This window comes from Phyllobates terribilis, unplaced genomic scaffold (genome assembly GCF_046119375.1).
Source record: "Phyllobates terribilis strain yellow unplaced genomic scaffold, ASM4611937v1 Scaffold_3__8_contigs__length_932513732, whole genome shotgun sequence".
Taxonomy (NCBI): domain Eukaryota; kingdom Metazoa; phylum Chordata; class Amphibia; order Anura; family Dendrobatidae; genus Phyllobates; species Phyllobates terribilis.
In genome coordinates, this window is record NW_027362763.1 from 485195459 (window position 1) to 485216695 (window position 21237).

Genomic DNA, 21237 nt, shown 5'->3' on the forward strand with positions numbered 1-21237 from the left:
GAATTCAACTCTGCACATGTTGCAGCGACTGTGGCAGCACCAACAAGCCCTGGTGCAATACGTTCTGACGTATAGCCTGGGCCAACGAGATCCAGAGGTGGGGAAAATCACGCCGCAGGAGTGGTCTCAGATCAGGGACCTATGAAGTTGACGCGCCCCCTGGGCCGTGGGGTACCCGGAGACGCTGGGGGTTGCAGTCACTGTGGCGGTGACCCGGTCCGTGACCCAGGGCGGTCAATCCAAGGGTAATTTGTATATATGGGTTTTATAATGTCCGACTACGCCATCTGTGGAGTGCGGCCAAAGGGGCCGCCGCTGCGGAACAGTCCTCTGAAGCTGGTGGTTTTGCAGCAATGGTATTATTACTCCCCACAGGAAGAGTTACACAACCAAAGCAACCACGATCAAAAAGCCAATATACATCATTAAAATTAATTTATTAAATATTCCATTTCGTTAAAAATTGTTGTGATATACAGATAGTTGGTACAAAAAATGGTGCAAAACAACACACAGTGTGCAAAAAAATTCCACCGCAATATGGGACACACAGGACCCAGGTTGTACTGCCTAATAGTTATTAAATAATCATCCAAGTAGCATGGTGTTTGTACATAAGCCAATATAATCTGACTAATAAAGGCGGCTCATATACTAGGTGATCTCATTATTAAGAAAAAAAGGTTCATATCCTGAAACATTATAAGGTCCCAGAAAAATAATTAAATATTGGTACACGTCACAGGATCATGTTATACCTATATCAAACCACCATGTGTGTATCTCTATGCATATAGTAACAGTATATATATGTGTTAACAGTATGTAAACCTACAATACATTGGTACTTTACATAGTGGTTCCGTATATGATGACAATATCACTATCGCGTTGGGGTGGGAGCAGGGCCCATGTTGGAAGCCTAACATAGCAGCGGTTTGGTGTCTAGGTATTAATTTTGACTCATGTTGATATATATACCAAGTGATATTGTCATCATATACGGAACCACTATGTAAAGTACCAATGTATTGTAGGTTTACATACTGTTATCACATATATATACTGTTACTATATGCATAGAGATACACACATGGTGGTTTGATATAGGTATAACATGATCCTGTGACGTGTACCAACATTAATTATTTTTCTGGGACCTTATAATGTTTCAGGATATGAGCCTTTTTTTCTTAATAATGAGATCACCTAGTATATGAGCCGTCTTTATTAGTTAGATTATATTGGCTTATGTACAAACACCATGCTACTTGGATGATTATTTAATAACTATTAGGCAGTACAACCTGGGTCCTGCGTGTCCCATATTGCGGTGGAATTTTTTTGCACACTGTGTGTTGTTTTGCACCATTTTTTGTACCAACTATCTGTATATGACAACAATTTTTAACGAAATGGAATATTTAATAAATTTAATTTAATGATGTATATTGGCTTTTTGATCGTGGTTGCTTTGGTTGTGTATATCTATCTTACGATTTTGCCACTATATGGTCTATAGTTGCCACTCATTATATTATAATATGTGTATGAGTATACCATGAAGTGGCACTGTTTGGAAATTATATTACCCACAGGAAGAGTGTAGCTTCAGGGCAGTGTGGGTGGATGATGGTGCTTGTAGTGCAGGGAGTCAGTAATGAACACAGAGTCCGTGTGATGCAATCCCAAGATCTTTACTCACAGTTGTTGCAGTCCAGATTACAGGTACCAGAGCAATCTCCCCCGTCGTGCTGTGCATACTAAGTGAGGGGCTCAGTCCACCACCAGATAGCTCCGGAGTACTTAGCAGGACCCCCTTCTGTGTGTCCTTTCTCTGGCCTTCTCCCTGCACCTCACACCCAGTGACACTTCTATCCGGTATCCTCGGGCCTTGGCGGGCGAAGTGTGTTCCGTTCCCTGGGTCCTATGTGGCTACCTTCTTAGTGAGACTGGTGTGGACTTTTGCCTGCAGTACATGAAATGCTGCAGCCTCCGGTTTCTAGTTGAGCCTTGCTGTTTCTCCGCTAGTTGAGGGACCGGTTCCCCTTATCTGGCCTGACCCCTCTACCTCCTGGTAGCAGCGGGCGTACGGGTGGCGTTCTGCACGGCCGGTACCCCTAGGGTCCCTTCGGTTCCTGGAGCCTTCCTGCTCCCACTCCTCTCTTCTCTCCTTCAGTCCTAGTCCTCCCAGGCTAGGCCCGCCTCTGGAGCAGAGCTCATGCAGAGCCTCTGTTCCTGTCACTTCTCCTCCTCTGACTGGCTTGCTCTTTCTAAGATGGCTTCCTATTTATACTCTCCCTGTCATGTGCTCCCCTAAGCTGCTTTCTCCACCCACACCCACTACATAGGACCCTCCCGCCAGCTAGGGACCTGGGACTGTGCTCTCCCTTAGGAGCAATCTCGCCCTACCCCCACTGCGGGTATGTGTTGGATGCAGGTGTTAGGGTCCCGAGCCATACTCCTTCCTTACCTGAGGGTGAGATACCACACCTCTGGGTGAGATGCAGTACCTTTGTGGCGACTGAACCCTCAGGGGCACCACACACCCTTCTGCACAGTTTTGAAATGGCGACGAAGATGTTTAGTGCTGACGCCAATGCCATTATCAGCATGACTATTCCAGTGACTTACATGCTGGAGCACACGTTAAACAGAATTCAGAGTCAGGTGGTGGGACAAGAGGAGGTGGAGGAAGTAGAGGAGGAGTCGTATGCGGAAGGGATAACATCTCCAAGGTCCAGATGGTCAGCAGCACCAAGGCGGCAGGCATGGGAGGGTGGGGGAGAGGGATTAAACAGGGTGCATGGTAGCAGCCAAACTGTTGAGGAAGGTGCAGGAGCCGAGGAAGAAATGCAGGACGAACTGGCTATGGGCATGTAAGACTCATCAGATGAGGAAGACCTTGATCACATTTCTGTTGTGTGAGTTTGGGGGGAGAGGGCAGAGGAAGGATGCATGATTCTTACCTCGCTACCAACACAACAAGGACTTGGTCCTCCTGGATGCGCAAGACACATGAGTGCCTTCTTGCTGCACTACCTGCAACATGACCCTTAGATTGTCAGAATTCGAAGTAATCCCGACTACTGGGTTGCCACACTCTTAGATCCCCGGTACAAAAGTAAATTTGCCTAAATAATTCCTGCCATAGAAAGGGATTCACGCATGCAGGAGTATCAGCAGAGGCTGTTGCAGAATCTTACATGTGCTTTTCCACAAAACACCAGTGGTGCACGTAGTGAATCGCACAGTTCAAACTTGCAAACCGTGGAACTGTCGAGTCTTCATCACTCAAACCGTAACAGTAACACAGTATCTGCTGGTAACAGCAATTTTGTGGAATCGTTTCAGCACTTTTTTAGACCATCCTTTGCAAGGCCACAGGAGACAAGAAGTCTGACACATAGTCAACGCCTAGAGACGATGGTACAGGAGTATCTCCAAGTGAACATCGAAGCCATGACTGTGTCACTGGACCCTTGCTCATTTTGGGATTCCAATCTGGAAAAATGTCCGGAGCTCGCCACTCACGCCTTGGAGATCTTGTCATGCCCTGCAGCCAGCGTTTTCTCTGAATGTGTGTTCAGCGCTGCTGGTGGTGTGCTGACAGATAAGCGCATGCGGCTGTCCACTGAGAATGTAGACAGACTCACGTTCATAAAGATGAACAAATCTTGGATCTGCAAGGACTTTTCTACCCCTGTGTCATCCTGGGGAGACTAAAAGCTTGAGGATTTGGTAAAATCACCTCACCAACCATTTTGAGCAACTCTGGGGCAATTGATGCCACTTAAGTGGTGTCTGTGCTACAATTTTTGGAAAAAATGGAGACTCTTTTTGGAGTCCCCTTGCTGTGTTTTATGTGACGTTGCCATCGTCAATTCCAGGTGGGTTGGGTGGCCCCCCCCTTTTAACTGTAAGAAACTACATACACTATGCCTTGGGGTAACACAGATGGTTGAGTCTGAAGAGCTGTTTACTGAGAGGTCTGCTCCAAAGCTTCAGTGTCTGCTAGTCAGCATAGAATTTTTAACTGCATCTAGCTTAGGCAATACTTTGGGCGTAGTAGCCCAGCTGCGAAGCAAGCTGCACCGCCTATGTATCCAATAAGAATTTTTAAATGCATCTAGCCTAGGCAGACTGTGGGGACCCCCAACCAAACCTAGACGCTCAGCCCCCCTACCGCTCCCCTTTCCTTGACAATACAATAATGTAACTCTTACAACTGGATGGGTGAGGATCGGTCACAGCTTTATTAACTCTTTATACTCATTCCATTAGAAAGGCATTTTATTTCTAAAATAATTCAGCTTGTTGGAGCATGCCCTGGGTCTCCACACCGGCAAGTTGGCCAACAAGTGTAACTCTCCAACATGTCCTTTCTATTTCCAGGCCACGGAGGATCCTGCGTACTCGTATACAGGACTCTGACCCCCATCCATCACTCTTAGCGCTTCTTCCACTCCATCCTGGAGTCCTGACAGGAATATGTCCAGTCCAATGTCCATTAAGTGAACACCGTCGGGCTGTATGAGGCCTGCTTTATCTCCATCCAGTTGTCGGTGTTGTATCACTACACTGCCTCTGTCTCTTCTAAATTTTACCATCCGAATATTTATTACCCGCCTTGTCCGTTCGATGGCTGTGATGTCTCGCGCACCTTGCCATACTGCTATCGGCACAATCTCTGACCATACTATAGTTAGTTTTGTGAAAAATTCTCTGAAGCGCTCAGTGTCTAGTTTCATTTATTGCCATTAGTTATGCGCTCTTGTGATGACCTAGGTCGTTTCCCCCGGCCTGTATAACTAAGATGACCGGATCTCTTGCCTCTCTCCCTACCTTGATTACCTCCATGAGTACCTGTGGCCATAGCAGGCCTCTAATACCTCTCCAGTTGAAATATGTGTTATGAAACTCTAATTTCCTTCCGCCTGGGCGGACTTTCGCCCTTTTTTCTGCCCAATATATATACGAGTGGCCTATCACCCACACTGTTGGCGTAGCCTCACCTGTAAAAGAAACAAACCACGTTAGGATAACAAGTCCGGTCTTATGTATCTCGCCAAACACGTGGATCGCCATCTACCTATCCTCTGAACTTCCGTTTCTGACAGTCCTGCTCTTGCTGCTTCCATGGCCGCGCCTATGCGGAATGAGTGTGTCCCATAATCTTTGGGGTGGTTCCCTGCCGATGTTATGCATTTATTAAATATAGCTTGGAACTGGTATCTTGATAATGGCATTCCATCAATGTGTGATAGGAAGAAACTACTTTGTGATCTGATGGTTATATATGTTTTTACTATTGTTACCTGACTCAGTATACCATTAGTGGGTTGTAGAAGTATTCAAGTGCCCCTGCCCGCTGGAACCGTTTTCGATTGGCGTATGCGTAGACGTATTGCATTATTGGCTATGATTACGTCCTGGTGTAATAAGCCTCCACTGGTGGTAATTTTGGATTGAGGGACTAACTCGCTTATGCATAGCGCCTCGAAGAAGGCGATTGCAAATGCAGTAGACAGTATTGTTGCTTCAAATTGTGAGTGTCATGTTAATGGTGTTAGGGATATGATGTGAGAAATCAGTTTTAGTGACACGTGACGGGCCAAATACACTCCTGACTTGGCTGACCCCTTTTCCATCCTTTTATGGATTGTCTGATGATGAATCTCTTTGTCACATCTCCCCAATTCAGTAGTTGGAAGAGAAATGCTACTCCGGTCAGCCACCGCTGCGCTGACGCCCCTGATATGCCCCTCATCATTAGCTGGTGGAGAAATTCTATGGTGACTTGTAATCTGGCTTGTTCACATTGGTCAACCTGTCTGCCTGCTACTAGTCGTGTCCACTCTTCACATGCCTTACCGTATGCTTGCCACGTCGACGGGGCAACTGACGCTCTGATTAATGGCATCAACTATTCGCCACTAGATCCCATAGGGAGGGTGGGCAACTGTTGCCCGATGGGTGGGCGTTGGGGAGGAGCTCTGTGAAAATCTGCCAATTGAATTGTGATAAAGCGTTAGCAGCAGCCTTAGACCCCTCAGCATCGTGGCTAGCGCGGACCCATACATTGTGTTTTAGGCACAGGAATCCTAGCCGGCGTAGTAGGCCTAGCACTGGGAGAGACGATGATGCCATGATCTTAATGCAGTGCGCTAGGCTGGTGTTTTTTGTTATGAAGCATATATTTTTGTTAGCCAGGCGCTCGCCCCATATTTCTATTGCTACTACTATTGGGAAGAAAAATTATTTTCCGGGCTAGATGCAGCTAAAAATTCTTATTAATTTCAAAGCTGGTGGAGCTTGATATAGATGGCCTAATACAATGAGTACCACACACTGCTACAAGCCCAAATTTTTTTTCAGAGCTAGATTCAGATAAAAATTATTTTGAATTTGCAACCTGGTGGAGGTTAGTATAGATGGACTAATAGAACAAGTCCCACACACTGCTACAAGCCCAAATATTTTTTCAGAGCTAGAAGCAGATAAAAATTATTTTGAATTTGCAACCTGGTGGAGCTTAGTATAGATGGACTAATAGAACAAGTCCCACACACTGCTACAAGCCCAAATATTTTTTCAGAGCTAGATGCAGATAAAACTTATTTTGAATTTGAAACCTGGTGGAGGTTAGTATAGATGGACTAATAGAACAAGTCCCACACACTGCTACAAGCCCAAATATTTTTTCAGAGCTAGATGCAGATAAAAATTATTTTGAATTTGCAACCTGGTGGAGGTTAGTATAGATGGACTAATAGAACAAGTCCCACACACTGCTACAAGCCCAAATACTTTTTCAGAGCTAGATGCAGATAAAAATTATTTTGAATTTGCAACCTGCTGGAGGTTAGTATAGATGGACTAATAGAACAAGTCCCACACACTGCTACAAGCCCAAATATTTTTTCAGAGCTAGATGCAGATAAAAATTATTTTGAATTTGCAACCTTGTGGAGGTTAGTATAGATGGACTAATAGAACCAGTCCCACACACTGCTACAAGCCCAAATATTTTTTCAGAGCTAGATGTAGATAAAAATTATTTTGAATTTGCAACCTGGTGGAGGTTAGTATAGATGGACTAATAGAACAAGTCCCACACACTGCTACAAGCCCAAATATTTTTTCAGAGCTAGATGCAGATAAAAATTATTTTGAATTTGCAACCTGGTGGAGGTTAGTATAGATGGACTAATAGAACAAGTCCCACACACTGCTACAAGACCAAATATTTTTTCAGAGCTAGATGCAGATAAAAATTATTTTGAATTGGCAACCTTGTGGAGGTTAGTATAGATGGACTAATAGAACAAGGCCCACACACTGCTACAAGCCCAAATATTTTTTCAGAGGTAGATGCAGATAAAAATTATTTTGAATTTGCAACCTGGTGGGGGTTAGTATAGATGGACTAATAGAACAAGTCCCACACACTGCTACAAGCCCAAATATTTTTTCAGAGCTAGATGCAGATAAAACTTATTTTGAATTTGCAACCTGGTGGAGGTTAGTATAGATGGACTAATAGAACAAGTCCCACTCACTGCTATAAGCACAAATATTTTTTCAGAGCTAGATGCAGATAAAAATTATTTTGAATTTGCATCCTTGTGGAGGTTAGTATAGCTGGACTAATAGAACAAGTCGCACACATTGCTACAAGCCCAAATATTTTTTCAGAGCTAGATGCAGATAAAAATTACTTTAAATTTGCAACCTGGTGGAGGTTAGTATAGATGTACTAATAGAATTATGCTATGCCCAAAAGGTTTTACTTGGCTAGGTGCAGTAAAAAAAAATGTATTTTATACACAGGTGGTGTAGCTTGCAACACAGATAGGCTACTCCACTGACTAACACACACTGCAAGAGGCCAAAAAGGATTAGTTTAGCTTGATTTAGCCAAATGCTGTGAAAAAAACTTGTACAGCACTGGCACAGACCTGCCTGGCAAAAAGTGATAGGAACTGATGTAACCTAGCACTCAAAAGGACTGCAATTACAATTAGTCTTTACTCCCAACCTATCTATTTAAGAGCACAGACCCGCCTGATAAAAGTTGTAGGAAATGATATAACCTAGTCCTCAAAAGGACTGCTATCACAACTATCCCCTACTCCCAAGCTATCTGTAGATTTGTGCGAAAATTGGCTTGAAATTAAAACTCACAGTATAGCGCACACAGCAACAGCGGTGCCGTCTAACACGCAGCTGCAGCAGTGAGAAAATGGTGGCTACGTGGAAAATGGCTGGGTCTTATAGGGCAAGGACATGTGACATACACTGCCAATGACACATGCCCTTGCTTGTGTGAAAAAAAGCAGTTCGCTCCGTGTGTGCGCTGCTGATAGGCTAACAGATTGCACCTCCCCACTGTAAATGCAGGAAAGAGAATAAAAAATGGAGATCTTCATTATTTCTGCAGAGATCCATCCCCTGCCCCTCCCCCCGCCCCGCTGTACACTCAAACTGCGTATTAACATTAATTTTCAGCATTACTGAAAAAAAATCCAGTTATGATTTTGGTGCACGAACAGTTATCAAACATAACCTCGAACAGCCGAATTTTTTTCAAATTGTTCGTGTTCGCCGAACGGCTCGAACACTGCCCAAAACAGCTCGAATTTGAGATTGGCGAACAGTTCGAGTCGAACACCGCTCATCTCTAGTTGTAACTATTCGTGTGAATTATCCCTTCTGCTTTTGACGCTTTCTGACTTCAGGTATCTGACCCCGGACTTTGCCTCTGACTATTCATTTGTTGTACTCCTTTGTCTTGAGGTACCCTCCTGGCATTTGACCTCGGATTGTTACCTGACCACACCTTTCTCTTAGCTTAAAGGCCCCGTCACACTTAGCGAAGCTGCAGTGATCCCGACAACGATATGCGTCGCTATGTGATCGCTGGTGAGCTGTCAAACAGGCAGGCTCACCAACAATCAGGGGAGCAGCGACATTGTGGAAAGAATCTTTCCATGATGTCCTGCTCCTGGTTACCAGCCTGCTGAAGCAGGAGCAGGCTGGTAACCATGATAAACAGCGGGTTACTAGGGGCACACGCGCACCTAGTGACCCGCTGTTTATCATGGCTATGAGCCTGCTACGGTGAGCGGGAGGTTAACACTCACCGTAGCAGAGTGGTAACCATGATAAACAGCGGGTTACTAAGTGCACGTGCGCCCTTAGTAACCCGCTGTTTATCATGGTTACCAGCCTGATCGCTGCTCCCGCTGGTCACACACAGCGATGTGTGCTGACCAGCGGGAGGGCAACGACCAAAAAAAGGTCCAGGACATTCTGCAGCGATCAGGGACCTCACAGCAGGGGCCTGATCGCTGCAAAGTGTCACACATAGCGACATCGCTGGTGAGGTCGCTGTTGCGTCACCAAAACCTTGACTCAGCAGCGATCTCGCTATATGAGACGGGGGCTTTACCCTCTGTACTACGAGCCCTCCCGGTATCTGACCTTGGACATCCTGATTACCCTGTCTCACAGATTGCTCGTGAGTAGTGACTCAGCGTCACACTTGAATCCAACAGAAAATGTATGGAAGTGTTTGTGTGGAAGAATGGGCCAAAATCACACCAGAGTAATGCATGCAAGTAGTTTCTCCATACAGGAGGCGTCTTGATCCTGTGATCACCAACAAAGGCTTTTGTATGAAGCATTAAATAAATTTTAGTAAGTGTGTTCATTACTTTTTCCATGTGTCCTTTCTCATTTCACATAATTTAATGGGTTGTTACTGAGATCTGGTAAGAATTTCATGTAGATAACACTTTTATAAATATATTTATATTTAAAATTGGTGAAATGTTCAATACTTATTTCACCTGCTGTATGTATTTATTGGTTATCTTTTTCATTTTTTTGTTCTTTTTCTTACTCTTTTACCTAGTCCCTCAATGAGACATCACTTTTTCCTGCTCTGATCGCAGATCTAATAGTTTGCAATGCTTTTACATTGCAAGGTATTAGATCAGTCTCTCTCACACAGGCAGGAGGCATGTCAGCTCCTGCACTCAACAGGAACTTAGAGGCCACCGTTCCTTGGTGACTCCGAGGTCATCTTTCGGCACGGGTAACCATGAAGACCATTACAATCACAATTGTGTTGTGCCGATCAGAGTAAAGAGGGAGCTCCCTCCCTTTGCAAGCTGATCGCTGTCGCATTGACACAGGCATCAGAGGGGTTAAATGCTCGCAATTGGCGCTAGCCCCAATCAAGGGCATTTCTGCAGGGTGTCAGCTGTGATATATAGCTTACGCCCACTGATGATCATGCCGGCTCTGCCAGTGAACCAATGTGATTGTCGAGGCCTCTTAGTTGGTCTGAAATTAAATCTTAATGTTTTAGCACACCAAGACATTTTGATCAATTTTATGCTTCCAAATTAGTGTGAACAGTTTGGGGAAGATTCTTTTTTGTTCCATCCTGACAATACCCAGTGCACAAGGTCCATGAAGACACGATTGGATGAGTTTGATGTGGATGAAAAGGCACAATCCCTGACCTCAACTAAATCGTACACATTTGGGATGAACTACAACAGAGATGGTGAGCCTCGTACATCAGAGTCTGACCACATATATGCTCTTCAGGATGATTGGGTAAAAATTCCCACAGACACATTCCAAAGTCTTGTAAAAACTTTTCCTCAGGCAGCAGCTATAGCTGCAATGGGATCAACTAACCATATTAATGTCTTTTAATTTAGAATGAAGAATAAACACTATCTGTTTTCAGCTGAGGTAGCTGAGTTTTGGCTCTTTTATTTTAATGCTGCTTGCTTTAAGCATGGCTTCTTTCTAATATTTGCCCAGAAGCAATTTTTTTGGGAATCAGCTCCATTTTTTATTACAGTTGAGAGATTTACAGCAAATTTGGTATGAATTTAGCCAAATATGTATTTAGGACCCTGTTTAAAAACTAGCTACCTTATGTCTTATGCTTAATTTTATTTCTTTCCTTTGAATTGAGATTTATCACCTTATTTCATGTTTTTTTCTTTCTGCAATGTTAATAAAATATAACATTATTTTATGCAGGTACTTGAAAAACTAAAGAATGGGAATTTTTCCTTAAATGATGAAACATTTAACTTTGACTCATCTGGTGATGCCTTGATTGGATATGATGTGCTTACTTGGCATGTAACTAATTCAACTACTGTGATTAAGTTTCTTGGTAAATATGAAATATCAGAAAGCAAGATCTACATAAACAAAAGCCTAATTAACTGGAATACAAAAAATAATCAGGTAACAAAATGATTTTAAAAAATCTATAAACCATTGTAATAGACTAGTTAGACAATTGTATAACTCGAATGAGGATCACAATGCAATGTTTGGACTGGCCAGCAGCTTTCCCGACCTGAGCATGACAGCTCCATAGAAATACATGCTGTCACACTCGGGTCAGGAGAGTCAACAGCCAGACTGAGCATTGTGTTGCAATCCTCACACAGCCGTCTGACTTTTCCCTAAAACATGTATATTAGAGTACTGCTACATGAAAGAAGAAAAAATGTTTCTGAACTTTCTGCTAGTAATCTCATTGAATAATGCTGCGGGCAGCTTCTACCAAGCTAAATCAAAGGTTTAAAGCCACAAATACTATATGAACAAATGCTATGTGGGAAAACTTACAGTCATGGTCATCGTTATTGGCACCCATGAAGTTTAAGTTCATAATGTGGAATATCTCCTGAAAAAAATGAATCAAGTGAGACAGTTTTTTGTATAGAGCACTCGTGTTAAATACAAAAGAGCAAATGATAAACAATAATTTAACACAAAAACAATTGGAGGGAAGAATAGAAAAACCTAAAGCTTGATGTGTCACTGGCATTGGCACCCTTTACAATAATTTAGTATGGAAACACACATTTTGACTCACCTGTGGTAAATCACAAAAGAGATTCTCCTGTGATTAATTGCTGGTGCCCATGTGACATGAATTAGCCAATAAATGATGACTTCAGTGTTTTAAAAAAACTCATGGTAGGCCCTGTTCCTTTGTCATGATGGTGAAGACATATCTGTCTGAGGACATCATATCTGCTATTATTAGCAAACACAAGACTTTCAAATGGTATAAGGCCATCTCCAAAGACATTGGTATCCCAATTTCAACAGTGCGCAATGTTATTAAGAAGTTTTCCAAGCATGGAACCGTCAAGAACTTCCCTGGACGTGGGGAAAGAGGAAAATTGACAAGAGAGGTCTTCGAAGGTTGGAGGAAAAAACTCCACATCAAACATCCAAGGCCCAAAGGCTTATCTGGAACAGTCTGAGGTCATGGTTTCAACAAGTACCATATGCTGGAGCAAAGCTTTATGGGCGAAGGCCAAGGAAGAAACAATTGCTAAAGAAAAGACAGAACAGAATAAAACAGAACGACTGATCTTTGCCAAAGAGTGCCTTGACAAACCACAATCCTTCTGGGAAAATGTTCTGTGGACAGATGAAACAAAAATGGAGCTTTTTGACAATGCAAAGCAACAGTATGTTTACAGAGAGCACAATGAAGCTTATAAGGAAAAGAACACCTTACCAACCGTTAAGCATGGTGGAGAATCCATAATGCTGTGGGGTTGTTTTGCTGTGTCTGGTACTTGAGGCCTTGAACGCATCACAAGAATCATGATATCAGAGAATTATCAAGAGATTTTAGAGCGAAATGTCCTACCCAGTGTAAGAAAACTTGGTTTGAGTCGAAGATCATGAGTCCTCCAACAAGACAGTGATCCAAAGCACACATCCAAAAGTACACAGGAATGGTTGAAAAAGAAAAAAATTGACTGTTTTAAAATGTCCAGCAATGAGTCTTGATTGACCTCAATCCCATTTAAAATCTTTTGGGTGAGCTGAAATCTGCCATTGGGAAAAAGAACCCTGCAAACATTCAAGAGCTTGAACAAACTGCAAAGGAAGAGTGGGAGAAAATTCCAACTGAGAAGTGTAAGAAGCTTATAGATGGTTACAAGTAACATTTGGAGGCTGTCACCAATGCCAAAGGGTGTGCAACCAAGTATTAATTAGGGGTGCCTTTATTGCTGCACATGCTGTTTATTCTCTTTCTTCTTTGAAATTGCAACATGAAAGTTGAATAATAATGTTTTATTGATGTGTTACTTTGGACCACTGAATTAAAAAATCCTGAGGATATAACTTTTGTATATTTCTATTTATTTCTAAAGATATTGTATGGTCTATGAAAAAATTAAGGGGTGTCAATAATGGTGACCAGCACTGTATGTTCAGTGTTTTTGTCCCTTTGGTTTTCTCAGTTGCTTAATGAAAAACAAAGAAGGTATACGTTCAAAGAGGTACATAGGTTTTTTCAGGCTTTTTTTATGAGCAGGTGAAAAAAAGAGCTCAGAAAATTCTTTATAGACTTTTCTTGATCATTTGTAATGTAAAACGACACTTTTGTTCATATGTTCTGGCTTTTGAGCATTTTTTAATCACTTCCTGTTGTGAAAAACACCTGGTGGTAACAAGAAAATGAATATCACTTTTAAGTGTCTCCTGATAGAAAATTTTCCAAGCCATGCACTGTCCAAAATCACTTTAGGAAAAAACTGCAAAAACACTTGAAACACTCTTCAAAACCGCTTCAAGAAAAGCTTCAGAAAATGAAAAACTCCTCAAAAAACTTCCCACAGCAGAGTTTTCTAAAGCGGTTTCCCCTAGAAAACTAAGCATTTTTGACTGCCTGAAAACAACTCAGTGTGAACATATTCAAAAAGTTAGCATTATCCTTATCATGGCATGGTTATCCAATGCCATTAATCTTGCTTAATTGAGGCCACATATTTTGAAAAATTTAAGTGGTTTCCTGTACACATCAGCTAGTTTCATATAAGCTTTTCTTGAAAGTGGGTGCATATATTTCTTATACAAGTTAAATCTTTTTCGCACATCAGTATTTTAGTCAATATTTTGCATTCTTCACATACAAGTTCTATCTCTGAAAAACATGTTGCGCACGGTGGCTCAGTGGTTAGCATTGCAGCCTTGCAGCACTGGGGTCCTGGGTTCAAATCCCACCAAGAACAACATCTGCAAGGAGTTTGTATGTTCTCCCCATGTTTGTGTGGGTTTCCCCCTCACTCCAAAGACATCCTGATAGGGAATTTACATTGTGAGCCCCAATGTGGACAGTGATGATAATGTCTGTAAAGTGCTGTGGAATTAATGGTGCTATGTAAGTGATTAAAAGCTTTTGGGGCTGTTCACATGTCTGTGAAGTTTCGCTGACTGAGTGGTCCATACAGAGACATGTTTGATTTTGATCATGAGCCTTGGATCAATCTCACCAATGCAAATATATAGATCCATTAAAAATCATACAGTACTACTCGGATACCACCCCTGTGTTCTCCATTTTTCACAGACTGTTTGATTTGAGAAACTTTCAGCAGTTTTTTTATCTGTAAAAAAATGATGTAACTATGACCAAACTCTAATGGTAAAATCTGACACACTAAGGGTTCATTCAGACGCCACTGATTTTTCTTATGTGCAAAAAAAATGGTCTGTGTTTCATCACTGTTTTTTTTTATCAGAGTTTCATTAGAGTTTAGTCAGAATGTCAGTTTTTACCATCAGAGTTAGGTCAGAGTTTCATCACTTTTTCTAAAATGAAAAAAAAAACTGATGGAGGTTTCTCAAGCATGTCAAATCAAACAGAAGGTGAAAAGGTAAAAATGGACAGCACACAAATGGTATCCGAGCATCCGAATGATGTCTGATTTTTTTTCCAGACACATAGAGTTGCATTGGTGATTGTGATCTCAGACTCCGATCAAAATTGGACATGTCTCTGTGATTTTTTGCGGACCACTCAGTCTGAAAATATACATGGACATACAAACAGCTCCATAGACTATTATATGTGTGAATTCTATCCATGAAAAGCAAGGATAAAACTCATATAAGAAATAATCTTAGATCGTTTTTTGCTTACAAGAAAAATCACTGATGTCTGAATGAGGCCTAAGCCAGAACCAAAAGTGGGACATAAACATAGAAAAAGTATAATGAAAAGATTTGCAATTCTTCCCTATATTGGAACAACTCCTGGTTTTGGCTTGCCAAGATACTGCTGTGTGAAAGAAGACTTAAAGCCATTTTACAGAATAAGGCCACGTTCACATTTTCAGTATTTGGTCAGTATTTTACCTCAGTGTTTGTAAGTCAAAGCCAGGAGTGGAACAATCAGAGGAAAAGTATAATAGAAACACGTCACCACTTCTGTATTATTCCTCTGACTTCCAAATACTGAGCTAAACTACTAAACAAATGAATGTGGTCTAAAAAGATAGATAATGAGGAGAATGCTATTAAATGCCAAAAGTAACATTACCTGATAATCCCCTGCCATTCCAGCAACCTGTTTTCACGGTAGAGCTGCTATTATCTGCCCGTCTACCGAAGTGACCACTGATTTTACCATTGAGTGACACTAAAATTCAATGGAAAACACATTTCATGTTGTCATTTTAAAAGTACTTTTCATGCATTCTCAAACATTAGAAAAAAGACTTGTTTGTTTGCCGTGTGCAATGCTAGTATGGAGTCCAATATGATGCATATAATGTATGTGCAAGTTAATTTTTTTTACAAATAATTTATTTATTACTTTACAGGTTCCTTTTTCGAATTGTTCCAAGTCTTGCATTCCTGGATATTTTAGAAAGTATTCTTACATAAGCTGCTGCTATGAATGTGTTCTTTGTGCTAAAGATTATTACTCCCCTATGGCTGGTAAGTAATATGTTAATAGCCTTGAACTGCACTGCTTTAGCTTCTACTACTAGCATGATTTCTAAATTTGTGTACTATGTAAAAATACAAGTAGAATAAAATCCTCATTTAAACAATAGCTCATTTTCTGTTGACACATTCCTCTGAGGCTTCCTTCAGACATCTACAATTTTTCACATATGTAAAAATACAGACTATTTTCATCAGTGTTTTCAATCTGGTTTAATCGGTGTTGGTCAATTCATTCCATTGATGACTTTTTTTTTTACAAAGCTATTCATTACAATGGTAATCACAGAAAGCAAACGGATTATACACTGAAGCCATCTCAGTGCTGTCAGTGATTTTCACTGACCCATAGACTTGTATGGATAATTTTGGTCCATAATTGAGCTAAAAAATGGACATCTCCATGATTTTTTTTGGACCACTTGATCTGCAAAAAAACATTGACATGTAAATAGCCCTATAGACTACTACATACAGTGACATAGATAGAACATACAGTATAGACCAAAAGTTTGGACACACCTTCTCATTTAAATATTTTTCTGTATTTTCATGACTTTGAAAATTATACATTTACACTGAAGGCATCAAAACTATGAATTAACACATGTGGAATTATATACTTAACAAAAAAGTGTGAAACAACTGAAAATATGTCTTATATTCTAGGTTCTTCAAAGTAGCCACCTTTTGCTTTGATGACTGCTTTGCACACTCTTGGCATTCTCTTGATGAGCTTCAAGAGGTAGTCACCGGAAATGGTTTTCACTTCACAGGTGTGCTCTGTCAGGTTTAATAAGTGGGATTTCTTGCCTTATGAATGGGGTTGGGACCATCAGTTGTGTTGTGCAGAAGTCAGGTGGATACCCAGCTGATAGTCCTACTGAATAGACTGTTAGAATTTGCATTATGGCAAGAAAAAAGCAGCTAAGTAAAGAAAAACGAGTGGCCATCATTACTTTAAGAAATGAAGGTCAGTCAGTCCGAAAAATTGGGCAAACTTTGAAAGTGTCTCCAAGTGCAGTTGCAAAAACCATCAAGCGCTACAAAGAAACTGGCTCACATGAGGACCGCCCTTGGAAAGGAAGACCAAGAGTCACCTCTGCTTCTGAGGATAAGTTTATCCAAGTCACCAGCCTCAGAAATCACAGGTTAACAGCAGTTCAGATTAGAGACCAGGTTAATGCCACACAGAGTTCTAGCTGCAGACACTTCTCTACAACAACTGTTAAGAGGAGACTTTGTGCAGCAGGCCTTCATGGTAAAATAGCTGCTAGGAAACCACTGCTAAGGACAGGCAACAAGCAGAAGAGACTTGTTTGGGCTAAAGAACACAAGGAATGGACATTAGACCAGTGGAAATCTGTGCTTTGGTCTGATGAGTCTAAATTTGAGATCTTTGGTTCCAACTACCGTGTCTTTGTGCGACGCAGAAAAGGTGAAAGGATGGACTCTACATGCCTGGTTCCCACCGTGAAGCATGGAGGAGGAGGTGTGATGTTGTGGGGGTGCTTTGCTGGTGACACTGTTGGGGATTTATTCAAAATTGAAGGCATACTGAACCAGCATGGCTACCACAGCATCTTGCAGTGGTTTGCATTTAGTTGGACTATCATTTATTTTTCAACAGGACAATGACCCCAAACACACCTCCAGGCTGTGTAAGGGCTATTTGACCAAGGAGGAGAGTGATGGGGTGCTACGCCAGATGTCCTGGCCTCCACAGTCACCAGACCTGAACCCAATCGAGATGGTTTGGGGTGAGCTGGACTGCAGAGTGAAGGCAAAAGGGCCAACAAGTGCTAAGCATCTCTGGGAACTCCTTCAAGATTGTTGGAAGACCATTTCCGGTGACTACCTCTTGAAGCTCATCAAGAGAATGCCAAGAGTGTGCAAAGCAGTCATCAAAGCAAAAGGTGGCTACTTTGAAGAACCTAGAATATAAGACACATTTTCAGTTGTTTCACACTTTTTTGTTAAGTATATAATTCCACATGTGTTAATTCATAGTTTTGATGCCTTCAGTGTGAATGTACAATTTTCATAGTCGTGAAAATACTGAAAAATCTTTAAATGAGAAGGTGTGTCCAAACTTTTGGTCTGTACTGTATAGATCAGGCACAAATGTCTGAATGAAGCCTAAAATGGGTTACTACTCAGACAACCCCTTCTCAATCACTATATTTTCTCCATGTAAAAGAAACTACAGCTCATACTCACCTCCGGTGATGGCACTGCTCCAGTTGTGTCGGTGCCTGCTCTCCTGGGGCTCATGTTAGATTCTTATGTCACACGAACCCTGCAGCCAATCAGTGGCTGCTTCGCTCTCACCTCCTTTGGATATAACTGATATCAGGAGGAAATCAGAGAGCCGCAGCATGCTCTAATGTCTTCTGGGTGTCAAATGGCCACTGACTGGCTGCTGGGCTTGCATGACATAAGAATGTCACATGAGCCCCAGGAGAGCAGATGCTGACATCACTGGAACACCGCCCATCCCGGAGGGGAGTATAGCTGTTATTATATTACATGGGGGAAATATAGTGATTAAGAAAGATAATAGCGGACAACCACTTTAAGGCTCTGTTTGTGCTACTATCATGGCTTCTATTCATAAGGAACTGTGAATTTACAACAGATCTAATTTCACGCGCATTCTGACTGACCTCACTGACTCACTTTAGGATATGTCATTTATTGGGTGCTGCTATTTTTTGTGGCAAAAATAGAATTTGAGACGGCACAATTCTTGCTGTTAAAAATAACTTCATCCCTGTCTGATAGGAAAGAATAGTACAATGAACAGAGCCTGAAGTATTAGTCTAGATTTTTTATTAGAAATATTGTTAAACCCAGTTACTCTGATTACCAGGAAGATGACATCTAATAATAATCCATGGCACATATTGCAGAGTGGATGTGTGATCGGGGTGGCACTTGTGGTTCGGTGATCAGTTCTCTTGCCTTGCAGCACCTATGTGTTCCAAAATTACACATCTCTTTAATATTTCTTCCCCAGATATGAATGAATGTCTGAAGTGTCCCTCCTGGCAATGGTCAAACAATGGAAGTGATCAATGTACAAACAGGACAATTGAATATTTTGATTGGAAAGACCCGTATGCCATTACACTGGATGTTTTCTTGGCCATTGCATTTCTGCTTTTGATAGTATCAGGAATTTTATTTGCTAAACATTTTGATACGCCAGCAGTAAAAGCTGCTGGAGGCTACTACACCTTTTTATTAATGATATCGCTGCTTATTAGCTTGGTGGGCATTGGATTTTTTATTGGAGAACCAAACAATACTATCTGTAAAATCAGACAACCTCTCTTTGGAATTAGCTTCACCATCTCTGTATCTTGTATCCTGATAAAATCAATCCGAATCCTAATAGCATTTGAGTCTGCCGAAAAAGGCAAAGTATTAGTTAACTTAAAGTACCTGCCGGTTGTTATTATTATTGCATTAGGCGGTATTCAGGTGCTTATTTGTACACTATGGCTACTGATGAATGGACCTTACCGTCACGACTACATAGTGAATGACATCATAATACTGAAGTGTGATGAAGGGTCATATGCAGCCTTCGGCATCATGCTTGGCTACATTGGGTTCCTTGCATTGATTTGTTTCCTTATAGCTTATAAGGGCAGAAAACTGCCTGACAAATACAATGAGGCTCGATGTATCACATTCAGCATGCTGGTCTATATGTTTGTGTGGATTCTCTTTATCCCAATCTATATAAACACTACAAGTGGCATGTATCTTTCAGCAGTGCAAGCTGTGGCAATTGTAACCTCAATATATGGAGTCATATCTTGTCATCTTTTGCCAGGTTGCTACATCTTAGTTTTTAAAAGAAAGACTTGCACTCGAGAAAAATACCTGCAGAGTATCTTTTCATTTTATAAAGCTAAAAGAAAGGTGCAGTCATTTTGTAAGGACAAGATACAAATGGAGGGTCCTGCATCTATTGTAAAGCCAGATATTGTACCCATCCAGTCATCTCAAGTGAGGTTGGGCTCTGCAGCTGAAGTAAGGAAAAGACATAATAGCTGTTAGTAGAATAAAAAAAATCTAAAATGAAAAAAATGGTTGGGGGCATGGTTTACCAATTATATTGATTTTTTTGGATGTGTTTCAATCCTGAGTAAATCCTTACCTTTCTAGTAGAAATCTATTTAGCTGATTTTAGGGAAATTGTATGCTAATGAGTTGCAAGTGCAGTTTGTAGGCCCTGCACTCACAGCTCTCCTGTCCTCTCTCCTTATTCCCCCCCAGCTCCCAATCTGTCAATCAGAGACCAGAGGCAAGCACCAGGCAGGAATAGTAAGAAAAGTAGCAAAGCTGTAAGTGCAAGTCCCACCCACTTCACTTGCTGCTCATTAGCATACAATTTCAGATAAGGATTTCTTTAAAACAGAAAAATAGATTTCTACAACAAAGGTAAGGGTTTAATCAGCATTAAAATGCCTTTACATACATGTAATTTGTTTGGGGTATAACATGCCCTTGAAAGGTTCCCTTTAACACTAAAGTATCTTTTTTTTGCAGTTTGTATTGCGGGTATTGTCCCCTCCTAGACTTTGCAACCTTATCTACACATTTTTCCCAGAAAGGTTTTATTATAAGCTAAGCCTGGTTCCTATCTCTTCCCCATTTCATTGTAGGCCTGCCTGGGCACATGGAGATGCGAGTCAATAGAGTTAGGGACCATCCATATTGCAGTCACCTTGATGTGTTTAGAGAGATTTTATGCTTTTGTTGACCAAATACTTTTTCATTTTATTTGTGTATAGCAATAGTGGAATTCATGTATTCATTAATCGCAGTGTGCTGATGCACAATGTATTTATATATGTTGGTAAAATGGAACCAGTCTTGGGAAATGTACATGTAAATACTGATATAGAAGGGAAAATATTTTCCTCTATATTCTATTTTTTTAGTATTAACTGCTCTCATAGTCTCGTATTTTGTTTAATATTTTCCTTAACGTTTTATATTTGGTCTAATATTTTCCTATTTCTTATATAATGTTTTTAGAAACTGTGTATGCTATGGGTATTTTATTGAGAAAAAACATACTATTAACAAAATCTCATAACATGTTTGTGTGAAGAGGGCAGCTGATGAAAAATTTTCAATAGGAACTGTCTGTAAATGATATAAGAAACCTGCTCACATGGTTAATAAACAGAATTGTTTATGCTCACAATGTACACTGCATAAAATGCTTACCCTGTAGTGCTATACATTGCCTAATTTTGTGTGTGATTTACTTAGTAGCACTTTTGCAAGCACACGTGTGTATGCAAGTACACACATACATATACAGTGGTGTGAAAAAGTGTGTGCCCCCTTCCTGATTTCTTATTCTTTTGCATGTATGTCACACTTAAACGTTTCAGATCACTAAAC

General features: G+C 41.1%; 1 protein-coding gene across 1 annotated transcript in view; it reads left to right on the forward strand.

The window, feature by feature from the left end:
* The window catches only part of LOC141258198 (G-protein coupled receptor family C group 6 member A-like), a 77092-nt gene extending 56939 nt beyond the window's left edge, over positions 1 to 20153 (forward strand). The window contains exons 4-6 of the mRNA XM_073673194.1: positions 11071 to 11283; positions 15681 to 15798; positions 18827 to 20153. Coding sequence (XP_073529295.1) covers positions 11071 to 11283; positions 15681 to 15798; positions 18827 to 19878 — 1383 coding nt within the window. The 3' untranslated portion in view covers positions 19879 to 20153. The remainder of the gene's footprint in view (positions 1 to 11070; positions 11284 to 15680; positions 15799 to 18826) is intronic.
* The last annotated feature ends 1084 nt before the right edge of the window (positions 20154 to 21237 follow it).